This window comes from Penicillium cataractarum (genome assembly GCF_028827025.1).
Source record: "Penicillium cataractarum strain IBT 29864 chromosome Unknown utg000004l, whole genome shotgun sequence".
Lineage (NCBI taxonomy): Eukaryota > Fungi > Ascomycota > Eurotiomycetes > Eurotiales > Aspergillaceae > Penicillium > Penicillium cataractarum.
In genome coordinates this window covers 141,297-154,570 of record NW_026622740.1, presented here as the reverse complement: position 1 = coordinate 154,570, position 13,274 = coordinate 141,297, and the positions used below count along the sequence as shown (strand labels likewise).

At 51.0% G+C, this 13,274-nt stretch overlaps 7 protein-coding genes across 7 annotated transcripts; 3 read left to right on the top strand and 4 right to left on the bottom strand.

Moving 5' to 3' along the window:
- Positions 1 to 1,101: 1,101 nt before the first annotated feature.
- N7496_004586 (putative C2H2 finger domain protein) lies at positions 1,102 to 2,989 on the top strand (the record flags this gene model as incomplete). Its single annotated transcript, XM_056697515.1, has 2 exons — positions 1,102 to 1,889; positions 1,960 to 2,989. 2 exons carry the CDS (start codon positions 1,102 to 1,104, stop codon positions 2,987 to 2,989), a joined length of 1,818 nt encoding a protein of 605 aa, XP_056556040.1.
- An 816-nt stretch (positions 2,990 to 3,805) lies between these two features.
- On the bottom strand, positions 3,806 to 5,180 carry N7496_004585 (putative RNA polymerase II Elongator complex associated protein Kti12; the record flags this gene model as incomplete). The annotated part of the gene is made up of 3 exons (XM_056697514.1): positions 3,806 to 4,708; positions 4,767 to 5,120; positions 5,175 to 5,180. The coding sequence occupies 3 exons, from the start codon at positions 5,178 to 5,180 to the stop codon at positions 3,806 to 3,808; spliced, it is 1,263 nt and encodes a 420-aa protein (XP_056556039.1).
- Positions 5,181 to 5,470: 290 nt separating this feature from the next.
- Positions 5,471 to 6,421, bottom strand: efm7 (putative nicotinamide N-methyltransferase Nnt1; the record flags this gene model as incomplete). Its single annotated transcript, XM_056697513.1, has 3 exons — positions 5,471 to 5,557; positions 5,611 to 6,195; positions 6,278 to 6,421. 3 exons carry the CDS (start codon positions 6,419 to 6,421, stop codon positions 5,471 to 5,473), a joined length of 816 nt encoding a protein of 271 aa, XP_056556038.1.
- A 1,060-nt stretch (positions 6,422 to 7,481) lies between these two features.
- Positions 7,482 to 7,967, top strand: N7496_004583 (uncharacterized protein; the record flags this gene model as incomplete). The annotated part of the gene is made up of 1 exon (XM_056697512.1): positions 7,482 to 7,967. One exon carries the CDS (start codon positions 7,482 to 7,484, stop codon positions 7,965 to 7,967), a length of 486 nt encoding a protein of 161 aa, XP_056556037.1.
- Positions 7,968 to 8,540: 573 nt separating this feature from the next.
- On the bottom strand, positions 8,541 to 9,341 carry N7496_004582 (uncharacterized protein; the record flags this gene model as incomplete). The annotated part of the gene is made up of 2 exons (XM_056697511.1): positions 8,541 to 8,846; positions 8,928 to 9,341. The coding sequence occupies 2 exons, from the start codon at positions 9,339 to 9,341 to the stop codon at positions 8,541 to 8,543; spliced, it is 720 nt and encodes a 239-aa protein (XP_056556036.1).
- A 556-nt stretch (positions 9,342 to 9,897) lies between these two features.
- Positions 9,898 to 11,321, top strand: N7496_004581 (Zn(II)2Cys6 transcription factor; the record flags this gene model as incomplete). The annotated part of the gene is made up of 3 exons (XM_056697510.1): positions 9,898 to 9,958; positions 10,011 to 10,465; positions 10,530 to 11,321. 3 exons carry the CDS (start codon positions 9,898 to 9,900, stop codon positions 11,319 to 11,321), a joined length of 1,308 nt encoding a protein of 435 aa, XP_056556035.1.
- Positions 11,322 to 11,529: 208 nt separating this feature from the next.
- On the bottom strand, positions 11,530 to 13,267 carry N7496_004580 (uncharacterized protein; the record flags this gene model as incomplete). The annotated part of the gene is made up of 3 exons (XM_056697509.1): positions 11,530 to 11,645; positions 11,699 to 11,783; positions 11,849 to 13,267. The coding sequence occupies 3 exons, from the start codon at positions 13,265 to 13,267 to the stop codon at positions 11,530 to 11,532; spliced, it is 1,620 nt and encodes a 539-aa protein (XP_056556034.1).
- Positions 13,268 to 13,274: the final 7 nt, after the last annotated feature.

The following is a 13,274-nucleotide window of genomic DNA, read 5'->3' as shown; positions in this document are numbered from 1 at the left end:
GTTTCTTTACACTTTTCTGCTTTTTTTTTCTCTTCCTATGCGATGTTCTGCTTTTCTTGCCAATGGACCTATACTATCGCCATCTTTCTACGACCGGACCTCGACACTTCTACCGTTCACCCTGGACTCTGGATCTTAGCCTTGACAGTTGTCTTTGACCTTGCTGGTACCTTGCCTTTGCTTCTGTCAATCTTGACAGTTCCAAACAAAAGATTAATGCTTCTTTTGCCATGGATTTGTTCTTAGCATCCGCTAAGTGACTGGACTCTTTGTCGAGTGCTGTTAATGATGCACACTCTTCAAACAACAACCTATACTGCCGATGGATTACTTTGCCATGGATCTCTTGTCTCCGTTGACCTGGTTTCCCTTCGTCCAAGCCTGGACTGAAGTGGATGGATTTCCCCTGGATTATACTACTGGCCTACATACATACACCCTGGATTACTTATACCCCTTATGGACTTCATCAAAAACAATGTTATTCCCTGGATATTGAACATGGCCTTTTCACCAAACTGCCACTATGGATTCTGCCTGGACAATCTTGAGCTGTTATGCTTTGCTCATCAACTCAAAGGAACCTTAAGCAGCCGCTTCTGGAATTACGATCTGGCCACTGACTGAATGGAGCCGACCAATGCAAGCCTCTGCTGGTCATCGCCGAGAAAGTAAACCTCTTTCTTGACCCTGGACAAACGTGGAGTATGATGAGTTCTTAAAAGTATATCGCTGGCCATGATATACCCGGCTTGACTCGACAGATGATACACCCTCACTGGCGCTATGTCTGCACCAAAGCCTCTTCTGGAATCTGTACCTCCTGCGACCATGCATACCTAGGATCTTTCTAACCACATCGGCCTCGGACTTGGCTTGCTCTACAACAATATGACTTTGGTGCGTCCGCAACTACGTAACACACAACCCATGACTATGCTAACCGCTCTTAGGCTTATCAACTCCTTGGACACCTGGATCGTCTTTTTTTGCTCAATCACTTTTTGTTCTTTTGCTTTTTTTTCTCTCTAAATAGTTGGGTGTAGATTACTGACTTGATGAGCTTTCGTTTACTGCAGACACACAACACACCTATACACAATGTCTCCCAGGACCAGCAACGAGCCCGAGCGGGTTTCTCTCACTCAATCCAGACAGACCTCCCTGTTCTCAGGATTGCCCAATATGGCCTCAAGAACCTTCCAGGATGATGACTTGTCAAGCCAAGACACCTCGTCTTTGTGCTCTCTTCACACAGCCCATGGAAACCCCCAGGATATGAAAGACTGGAGCTTGAACACTTCAGAATCTCTCGAACAGGCCATGTCTTCCAAGGAATCTCCCCAGGTGCAAATGCTTTCTTTCTCGCTGTCTCAGCAGCTCATGACCCCCACGGTCGGACCTAGTGATGTGATGTACACAGGCGTGGACTTCCCAGCAGTCTCAGACCTGCATGATCATGAAATGCCTCGGGATTTTTACTCCTTTGTGGATCTTTCTTCCATGGATAATGATGTCTGCGTGCAAACGAGCACTCCGGATGATGCTCTGTCTGTCGCGCACAGTTCCCACACTGATGATGGCCACTTGATTGCCGGTCACGAGTCATGGAATGCTATGATGGCTGATGGCCAGTACCCTGGAACCACCCTGGATCACCTTTCTTCCAACCTCTTCCAGACCATGCCGGTCTCTCCACCCTTGACGGAAGCCAGTACTGATATTCCCATCACCTCTGCTTGCTCCCACTCTGGATTCCCTTCTTTCCTGGCTCATGATGACTCTCTCCTCGGAGACTACACCACATCCCCCATTGGCAACCCGATCATCAACCCTGCAGAGCCTCTGCTCCCAAACACGACGCCTCTGAGCGAGAAGGACCCAAACAGGTAGGTCCTTAGAAACAACCATCGCCCGCGAACGCCTTCGATATCTAACCATTTTTCCTTACCTTTGCAGAACCATCCGGCCCTCTAAGCAGTCTCGCCGTGGAACTTTGCCCGCTTCCCAATCTCAGGTCAAGTCCGAGGCCGAATTCTTCCCTCAGGTAAAGGCCGAGCAGGATTTCTTCCCTCCTCTGCCCGTCAGAGAGCCAGCCCGGCAAAGATCCAAGGACAGTGCCGAGGCCCGCAACCCACGAGACCACCAATTCTACCATCTTGCCCCCCAGAATGATGGAAAGTACCACTGCCCATATGCCCACGGAGAGAAGCCGTGCAACCACACTCCTACCACCCAAAAATGCGCTTACCAGCAAGTACCCCTTGGCCCATTGTGGGCATTTGATCCCCGTAAAATCATTGATCCAATATCTAACCGACTCAACAGCAAATACCTGGACTCCCACCTGAAGCCCTACCGGTGCAAGCACACCTCCTGCGTGGACAACATGCTGCGTTTCTCCTCTAACGCATGCCTCTTCCGCCACGAGCGCGAAGCCCATGGAATGCACGGCCACGGAGAATGCCCCCATCTGTGCCTGTTCGAGGGATGTGAGCGATCCGTACCTGGATTTGGATTCCCCCGTAGATGGAACCTGCACGACCACATGAAGCGTGTCCACGACTACGTTTCCTGCGAGCGTCCCGCTTCCCAGCCCACTTCCCAGCCCAGCTCTCCCGAGACTTCGCCCGGTGCTCCACCCAAGAAGAAGGATTCGTCTGCTGCCAGCCGCAAGAGAAGAGGGGTTACGGGCGCCACCCCGGCCCCGACTATGAAGCGTACCCGCTCTGTTCACTCCCAGGCCGGTTCCAACAAGGCTTCCCAGGCTACTGCCCAGAACGGCCAGCGTCTCCAGAACGCCGAGCGGAACTACTACAAGTGCCGCGCCCGTCTGGTCGATGAACTCGCCAAGATTACCCCCCAGGACACCTCCATGCATGAGAAAGTCAACGCCAGTCTGCAGGAACTGTACACCCTGGGTCTGCAGTACCGCCACCTCGAGGCCGGCAATGCCGCTTCCAAGATGCCCAATGGACTTCCCGCGTGAAGGCATTGCTTCCGAGGACCTGTACCCCTTTTCTTCCAGACCTGGAATACGGGATACAGTATGGATTTTTGAACTTTTGAACCTTTTGAACAATATGCGGAGATACTCGGATCGTTTGCTGCCATCTGTGAATGGGGATTCCCACGGCCGAAGTTACCTTTTCTTGCCGCGTTGCTTTCAACACCGAAAGGACCTTTTTGAACAAAATCATCACTGGATTGAGAAACACCCCTCGCCCCTGAGCTGTGTCTTCACTCCAGGATGAATATTTCCCGGCTCAACTTCCTGCATTAGATCAGGTTAACGCCACCAAGGGACTTAAACCCCGGACTCATCTCTTCCCGAAAGGAATACCCAGATGGAAATCCTGTGCATCGGAGCCGGGCACTCCGAGCACAACAGATTTACCGAATCATTTTGCGTCTTTACTGATGAGAATGCTGGCTAAACCTGGGATATGGTAGCCCCCAAGGAGGAATAGATATGGAGACATGGCACTACAGACCATGGATCTCTAGGACTACTGAAACACGACAGTAGAGTGGATGTTAAAGATTGGATTATTTTGGGTCTCTTGTTTTATAGATCTTTTCTGCGGTTTTGTTTTCTTGTTATTCATTTCTGTTTCGTTTTGATGTTTTTGGTCTTGTCTTACCACGCGAATACTACAAAAGAATAAAATCTTTTACCACTCATCTAAACCCACGTACAATTCTGTCCAAATCGTAATCTCGTTATCTCATAACACGCTATGAAGGTCTCTATCAGCATGAAGAAAGCCATTTACTGCTCTGCCTCGCGTCTCTATATAGCATTTTAAGACAGTCCACTCCCCATCGACACCGTATTCTCCACACCCCCAAACTCATGATTCAAAAACCGCACAAACGCATCGCCAACTCGTTCCGGCGCCAAGCTACCTTGTCCCGCGCCGTGTCCATGACCGATATACCTCCGGTTAAGACTAATCCACTGCCGCCGCATACGCTGCAACTTCGGCAACGCTAGGATTCCACCTGCACCGGCGAGTTCATCCGTCGTACCCGTCGTGGCTACGTGAGTGGGGATGAGAACTGGGATAGATACGTCGGGAACCTCGATGGCAATGCCCCTTTGATGCGTGCTCTGTGCCAGGGCGACCTCTGCGGATGGATTAGCCTGTGTAAAAGCGCGGATGGCATTTACCACGGCCGTGGTGCGCTTTTCCATTGCGTAGAGGGCGCCGGAGTCGGTTGCTACGGCTTGCACGGTGGCTTGGTGGGGGATGATCTTTGGACGGGTGGATCCGCTGCGGTTGAAGGCTCGGCTTGTTGTCGTTGTGCTGGCGAGGTCGGAGAGGGTGGACGATGCGAGTGAGCTGGTGAGATTGGAAATTGGGGGTTCGGTGGGTGTTTCGGCTGATGGGAGGACGATGCCGGAGAGAGCTTGGAAAATTTCGGCTACTGGGGGCTCTGGGTCGGACCAGGGGACTGTGAAGAGGGGCTTGTCCCAGCGGCTGTGCGTGCTGGGTTCCTCGTAGCGGAAGATGAGGTTGTTGAGGAGCTCTGATGTGTAGGCCTCTTCGTCGTCGTTTGACTCGTCTGGCTTTGGTGTGGTGTCATCTGTGGAAGGGGCTTGCGCCTCCTCGGATGGTTTAACATCTTTTTGTGCTGCTTCGTCCCGGCGCAGTCGTGCGTCATTATTTGCGACGCATTGATCGACGGGCGTTCCAATGTGAACCTGAGCAATCCGATTAGCTTTGACACCCGAGTTTCATTGACATAGATCAAACACTTACAACACAGCACGTTGTGTTGGAAGCCTTGGCCTCACACCACAATTGATACCTCCACCCCTTGATGTAATTCATCCCATCTAGAATGACAATGCTGTCGCGCGCAAGCACACGCTTCGCCCGCGCATAAGCCACACCTCGTGCCTCCTTTTCCGTCCTAGCATGATCATAGACAGTCCTTGGATGCGACTTGTCATGGGAAGGTACGACATGGACTTTGTATCGCGACTTCAGCGGGGCTGGTGAGCCTGGCTCGGTGGATGCGAATAGCTCATCTTGCGCTTTCTCGATTAGCGAGGCGAGTTGGTTGGCGCGGTAGGTTAAACCGGAGCAGGGGTATCCGGTGAGAATGACGAGCTAGTTTTCGGTTAGTTTGGCCCTTTACCGAGATTTGCAGGTAGCTATACTTACCGGCATTGTGGGCGGTTGTGGTTTCTCGAAGCTCACGAAACTTTTTTTTTGCCGCGGGGTTACGGGACATGTGACTCCGCATTGCGGTGGGCCTTTCTACCGCACGCTTTGGCAGGGCTGTTCCTGCATGAGAGATGGTTTTATTTTCTGCATACAATACTTTTAGGTTCAGACTACAGATAGTTTTTAAGTGTCATGGTAAATCAAGGATCGACAATATTTATCATTCAGCTGATGTCAATACTACATCTCTATATGCTTTTAAGGCGCAAAGTGCCAGGGTATCAAGGGTACATCTAAGCAGTCTTAGATGCACTGTTCTCCAATTGATCTGGCTTCCAGCGAAGCTCATATCCAAAGACCGTCTTTCGAAGGGTCTCATCCTGCAAAGAAATCAGTATGAACGTTCTCCAAACGAGGGCCTCAAACAACTTACACCAGGGTCATCCTCAAAGAGCACTTGGTCCATCATCTTTTGGAAAATCTTGGTGACGGTGAATCCACCTTCTTCCGCCCGCGGAAAGAACTTCTCGGTTTGAGGGAGCAGCCAGGGCTCATAGGGTGTGAAGATCACCAATGCAACGGCCTCGGGGGTTCTCTTCAAGGTCTGCTGCATGGTCTTGACCAGGTTCGCATGCTCGGGGTAATTGTAAATTACATCCGCCATGATCAACACGTCGAATCCAGAAGACTCCCCGTTCTTGGGAGGAGGCAGGTATGCCAGCAATGGTTCGACTGGGTAGCCCCATTTGTACCCCTCCACATGTAGACGCTTCTGAGAGTCGGCTCGCTTGGGGATCATATCAATGGCCAGATCGGCATTATACTGCATGTTGGAGACGAGGTCTGGATCGTAGTAGTCGGTCATCACGACGGTGCGAGCGCCTTGAATGGCGCTCACAATACTGGGCACACCCGCGGCGGCACCAATCTCGAGGACATCCTTATCGCGGATCAGCTCGTCCGTCCGCTCTTCGATGTAGTGGGAACTCGTTCGTCCAGCATTCCACAGTAGATTGCCCTGTCAGAATTGAAGCAAGAAATGTCAGCGGGTTCTACCTTGGAGGGGCAGATCATGCGATTTGCCTTGGGCGGGGTCGTACATAGAGCGGGTGGCTGCCCACGAGACGCACGCGCACCGTCTTGCCGGAGAGCATCTGATGCTCGGCAAAGGTAGGGGGTTTCTCCTCCGGGTAGAACCCCTCGGGGTCCTTGAACATGTCCCCCGTCTCGAAGTCGTCCTCCATGGCGTAATTATTGGCTGGTTGCTCTCGTATAAAGAGACTCCAAGGAAGTGTGGAAAATATCGGTTATCGCCTTATCGGGCCTTATCAGGTGGGGGTCCTGGACGCCTGAGGCAACCAACTGATGATCTCGGTGACGTGACTACGAAGTATACAGCAGTGAATACATATGCTGCTCTTTTCTATAAGAGTAGTTATATTGAAGTCAAATAACTCAAAGTGGTACTGCCATATGATATATGATATATCACCTTTTGCACACGTAATGTCTCAAAAGAATAGGAGGTCCAGGAGCACTCCCTGTTGATACGTCCAGCTCGAGGACGGAGTTTATCCGTGAGAAACAATCATAGTTCCGCTAGGACGCCAATAAAACCTCTTATCGAAATATCAGACTATTTCACCATGGTCCACCTACCAATTCCAGCGGTCATTTCGATTCCTCGGCCAATTGTCCATCGCCGTGAGGAAAAGGATGCGCCATACATGTGCCCGTCATGTGACTTACGCCGAGGCAGCGTCATGTAATACGGTAATTTGCCACTGATACAGGGCCATCTCGTGTGGGGAGTCCGTGGAGATACGGTACCGATACACGGCGGGTAATTGTCGGGATCGACTGGAGAGGAATCGCCTTTTTTTTCCTAGACAGAGAGGGGGGCAATCACAATCACGCCAGATAACGACTCGGCCTTTTCTCCTCAGATGAGATCTCCTTCTTCCCTCCTCTCCTCACCTCCGCCTTACCTTTGCCCTTCTCCCTCTCCCTCAACTTACCATAACCTTTCCAGAACGTCACTCTCTAAGCGATCTGGAACTTACTTCCCCCCGCGCGACTGTTCTTGGCCGACGATTACCCTGATCGCTGATCCCGGTTCCTTGCCGACGCTATCGCCGTCATCGTCATCCGTGGAGTCGTGACGCTACGATCCCTTCGTTCATAGTGGCTTTCATCCGATACTCGTGGATCCCCTGATCCTACTTTTTTTCCCGTTGCATCCAGGCCCGTCGCGCTACCTTCCAGCTTGAACGTCCCTTTTTCTCTTTTTTTCTCGAGAGCAGCATGGATACTACCTTGCGACCAGCTCATGGTCCCCAGACCCCCGCCCAGTCTTCTACATTCTCTTCCTCCTCCTCTACCACTCTCGGTACCTCTTCCAATCTCACAGCCACGGTAGAACAGCCTTCAAATCCCTTCAGTATCCCCGCAAAACCCGTCAACCCTGCCTTTGCGACACCCCTTCAACCAGCCTCGGCCTATACTACACAGTCCGCCATGTCGCAGACACAACCCTTGGCACAAAATTTCTCCGATCCAGCTTGTGCCTCCGGGTTACAAATCCCTTCTCAAGGCATGAACGAGTCTATACCACGATCAGAGGTACCGCTCGCAAATCAGCCTGCCACCGACTACCCGCACCAAGTAAACGGCCTCGGGGGTCCGACTGCCACAGCGCCGTTCCTTCAAGACTTTAGTCTAGTCGCCGAGGCAGCCAAGCGCGCCCAGATGTCTATCGTCATGCGAGACCTCGAGAGCGTGACTCTCTAGACTCAGACTATCCTCTAATCAAACCCAGCGGCTGGCGACGAGGGCAGGTCCCTGGAAGGGGTATCAACACGAAGTGCATTTACTATGTGCACTCCTCTCTCTTAATGGCTACGGACTGGCTCCGTACCGGTGGAATATTTCTTGGTTTCCCGTTGGCGTCCACCTGATGACGGTTTTTGTCTTGGGATTGATTTGGCAGATCCCCCGTGGGTGCAGCAATATTGGGACTCGCTTTTCAGCCGAGTATATTCATGGTGCATTTCGGCCCATCTCTGATTTTTGGCGTTATATTACCCGAGGGCGTTTCAATTGGCTCATTTACCTCTTTAGCTATCGGACCTTATACCACCAATGCACTCGCAATATATGAAATTTACCTCCTTGCTACTGTATGTTCCGTAATCTAATGTAGGTTTAGGTAGTGGTAAACCTCCCAAGAGCTTGTGCCTTGCTTTCAAAGTGGATATCGTGGGCTCGAGCGTATGCATCGGGGATAACCTTGCTTCCCCCCAAATTCCACTCAAATGACGAAGCCATCACTTCCATCTTGGCTCATTTCTGTACTCTTCAATATTACACTCGTTTCCTCTTCTTAGCTTCAGTAGTCTCCCCCTTCCCCCGACTAGCTTTACTAAACAACGTATCAAGACTCTGTTGCCCTTTCTCACGCCGATCAAGCTTGACCTTCTCACTCGCAAGTACGGGGGGTAATCCTTGTACACGACGCCGTGCATCTTCAAGTAACTCCATTTCCCGTTCTCGTTGACCCCGCACCGTCGGAATAGACCACGACCCCGTCGTGGCTGACTTGTGTGCCAACTTATACTTGGCACCCGTCAAATGGGTCTCGTACGTGTTTGCGTCGATTTTCCGCACATGCTATGATATAGTTAGATCGTAATACTCTTCCCCTAGTACTTTTATCCTCATGTAGATTGCTGAGGGATCTTGATTTCTCACCTGATGTCCCACAATTAACCAGTGATACTCCGTCCCCACGGGCGCTCCACTACCCTTGGGTGCATTTCGCATTCGGCGCTTATTAGTCTGATAATCTATTCGCCATAGATCGGGCTCTTCTTTGGTCTCTTTCCATACACCCGGGTCGTAGTTCCAGGTATGAGAGCCGCCGACTGCCATGCCGGAGTATAGTTGGCCCTTGTGTGCCTTTAGCGCGTTGTATCCTCCCCCGCCGATGGCGTATGATTGCTTTGATGGTGTGATGATGTTGTCGTCTTCGACGGGATTTTCTTCTTCATCTAGTAAGGCTGGGTCAATGGATTGTGTTGAGTTTAGGCTGGCAGAGGGGCTGGAGCCGTCGTGGCTGATGAGAGGGGAGTCGGGGGAGAGAACTGTGGAATTTGTGTCTGTCATTTTTAATAGAGAGGCTGATGGTTTTGTGTTTTGCTTGACTTTGGGATTGTTGTGTTTGTGTTTGCGAATGATGTGATTGTTCGTCCTTGTTTGTATGGGCACTACTATGATGTCATGTTGATGCTAGATGAACCGCGACCCATATGCGAGATAACCTTAATCAGTATCATTAGGGCTAGACTCAGACCTAAAGCTATGATATAGCCGGAAGTCAATAATTCTAGGAATAGCATGCCTTGCAATGAGAATGATCCCGGGGCATTTCAGGGCATTTCGAGATAACGGGGTCAAGCAATTTACCCGGCCTTTAGCGCGGGGGATTTTAGGAGGTAGAACTTTTAGACTTGTCCTGCATCATCCCTGTACTGCAGTGAAGGGATTTTCCAGGTGACCCGTATCCAGAGAACTCAAAGCATTATACATTATAGAAAGGAGGATAAACGGTATACATTTCTGTCATGTCTTCGGGCAAGTGGGTCAATGACTCCGCTCCCAGCACGAATCGCGGGGAAGTGATCCATCCTATTCTCTCTCCTCAAATCTACTCCGACTTCACATGTCTGCCTCACCTTCCGAATCCAAAGCCCGAGTGCGTACCCGTACCGGCTGTCTGCAATGTCCGTATCGAGTATCCCTTGTTCAGGACCTCCATCCACTAACGATAAGCAGGTCGCAAACGCCGAAAGAAGTGCGACGAGCATCCACCAACATGTCAACGATGCACCGATAACGGCACCTCATGTACCTGGCCAACAAGAATCAATCAACCCATTGATGGCCGAAGACGTGAAGCTCGGCGATGGAAGAATCCCCCCTCAGCCATGCCAGATGAGCACCAGCGGTTATTCGCCCATTTCGCCACGACTGTAATGCCCAGGCTAGTCCGGCCAAAATGTCCGTCTGAGTGGACTGATCAATCGTACATGCTGCAGTTGGCACATGTGTTTTCACCATTAATGGCAATCATGCTAGCCATCGCAGCGGCCGATCTCAGCAAGGAAGAGTTGGCGATGGATCGTTACCTGTCCTCGCTGCGCGGGTTGCAGGAGGCTCTGGCTGACGCGACCGATGCGGGGAATGAAGATGGCTTTCTTGCAACAACCATCTTCCTATGTGTATTCGAAGTGAGTAGTCACCATTCATCCCATCTTTGCCACACTTCAATCATAAATGCTGAAGTATGGACAGAATCTTCGGTCAGATGGCCCTCCAAGTATTGGGTTACATGCAAAGGCTGCCGGCGTGCTGCTTTCCCGACGACACCCGGAAGAAGCATCGCAACCCTTATCTCAACCCGACATGGTGTTTGAACGCACATGTGCAGAATCATTTCTGTATCATAGCACACTCACTATGCTATTGGACCCCTCTCTCGATCTTGTCATCAGCAACATCCCACGTTGCTTAGTTGACATGCCAGCCCATACGTCGAGAGAAGAACAAGATGTCCCGCATTTCGTCCTGGAAGAATCTTACCATTTCTTCATCATTATCGCAGAGGTGACACGCCTTGCTAGGCTGTCCCGGCCTTTATTTCCCCCTGAGCGACAGACTTGGACGCGTCTTCAAGCTGAACTCTTGCAGTACCAGCTTACAGGTGCCATGGACAATCTCATGAAGAGCCTTTACGTGCATACTCTACGAATTCTCTTGGTCAAAGCAGATTCTACACGAACAGTCATACAGCGGATCACCGAGATGAAGGCTCTTTTGCAGAAAGGACTGTCTACTTTAGAGAGCTTGGATGTCCAGAAATATCTAATGGGCTACTCACTTTGGCCCATGGCTGTACTCGGTGCAATTGCATTGGGTGAAGATGAGCAGCGCATGATCGACAGGATCATTGAGCCATGGGCGAGTGGGGGACGTGGACAAGCCGTGCGATTACGAGGTCGACTGAAGACTATCTGGGCGACGGCGCCGGACGACCAAGAGACCCCTTTACTGCGAAGATTGCATCTATTGATGGAAATGAGTTAATCTAGGGTCGGCATAATGGTACTTCGAGATTGCTCCTGGTGCTTCACAGTAATTCTAATTGGGAATATCCCTCACTGGCTACAAAAAGGTACATCCGATTAGTAATATTTCTCGATTTAGTTATCTTTCAAAGCATGACTGATAATATGATTTAGAAGTTTGGCGATTTCAGACTTATGAAACTTAGTTGTATCTCACTTTCCAAAGATCACTTGCGCAAAACATCCTCCACAATCAGCGCATGTTGCATTAGGACTTCATCCTTCTGTCGACGGCCAATCAGTTGCACGTGGCATGGAGCGCCCTCGACATTTTCGGGAACGTCTAATCAGATTAGTATGAATAACTTCAAACGCGTATGTTTTCAAAACACTCACACGGTGGAACATAATTGACGTTGCGCACAAACGCAGCGTCATCAGCCTTGGATGACTGGCCGAAAGGGATCACACATGCGGGATACTATACTCTGTACTTTAGCGCCCACTCTGATCAATCTTTGAAGAGTCACTTGATGAAGATCTTACATCAACTAAATTGGCAAGCACTGTATAATTAGGAACCCCAAATGTATCATGAGGTACAGCAGTCGCTTGATACCCGGGCCCAATAATCACATCGAGGTCATTTTCGAGGAATACGAGACGCATCTTGGCCGCGTATTCGGCCTTTGCAACATTCAAATCAAACAAGTCACGAAGGGTCGGCTCAGGGCCCTTTGCTTCGATATCGTACGTGAATCGAAGTGACGGGATAAATGGCTCGCCCGAATTCCGGATGTGTTGCAACTGTGTCTGATCGGGATCGACACGGAAGAAGCGGAACGAGACGTCCGCCGCAGCTGCTATGAATTTGATTTGTTCGGAAAGATCCACGATTTGATGACCAGCATTGCTGAGCTTTTCCACAGCCTTGGTTAAGCTTCGTTGCATGTTTGGGTGTAATGGTACCTGTGCATCCTCTGGTAGGACTCCGATCTTGAGCTTCTTTGAAGCGCCTTGGCTCGGCTCGATCCAGGGGAATCCTAGGGCCGTATCATCCATGTCATCACTCGGGGCATTAAAGACTACTCGCAAGAGCATCACTGCATCGCGCATTGAGTGGCACAGCGGCCCGGCAACAGGGGCAATGCCGGTCATACCTGGGCGGCCAGCACTTGTCTGCCCGCCATATGGCACACGACCAACACTAGGCTTAAAACCCACAGTGCCACAGCACACAGCCGGGATGCGAATCGAACCAGCAATATCAGTGCCAATTCCTAGGAGAGATCCGCGCATGGCTATCAGAGCGCCTTCGCCTCCACTGCTGCCACCTGCCGTGAGGTTACGACGGTGGGGGTTCAAGACGCGACCGAACACGTTGTTGTGCGAATCGGCTGTCATCATGGTCTGCGGAACGTTGGTCTTGACGTACAGAACCGCTCCAGCTTTCAAGAGGATGTCTACCAAGGCTGAATTCTGGCTGACAGGCGGACGATCCAAGAAGGATGCGAATCCCAGGGACGTTGGGACACCCTGGACATTAAAGGTCTCTTTCAGGCTGACCGGAACACCATGGAGAGGGCCGATTGTCACTCCAGTCTTCTTGAGGTGCTCATCCAACTCTCTTGCTCTTTCTAGCGCCTGGGGGAACATTGTCTCCGTCAAGCAGGATGTCAACTGCTGTGCAACAGCAGCGCGTTTGCAGAAAGCCGTGGTCACCTCGACAGCACTGAGTTCGCCGGCAGCAAGCTTATCTCGGAGTGCAGTTGCATCTGGTAGCTCAGTGATCTTGAGCTCCTGATTGCTAAGAATACCGCACTTTGCAGGGACGTCGAGAATATCGAGTTTCTCACTTTCCACTTGCTGCAGAATGTCTGCAGACAATCGCCATTCGGAGGGTATTTTAGCCCAGGCCTCGGCCTGTTTGGCGGCGACTTTTTCTTGCCATGTTGACACGGTCATTTTGATG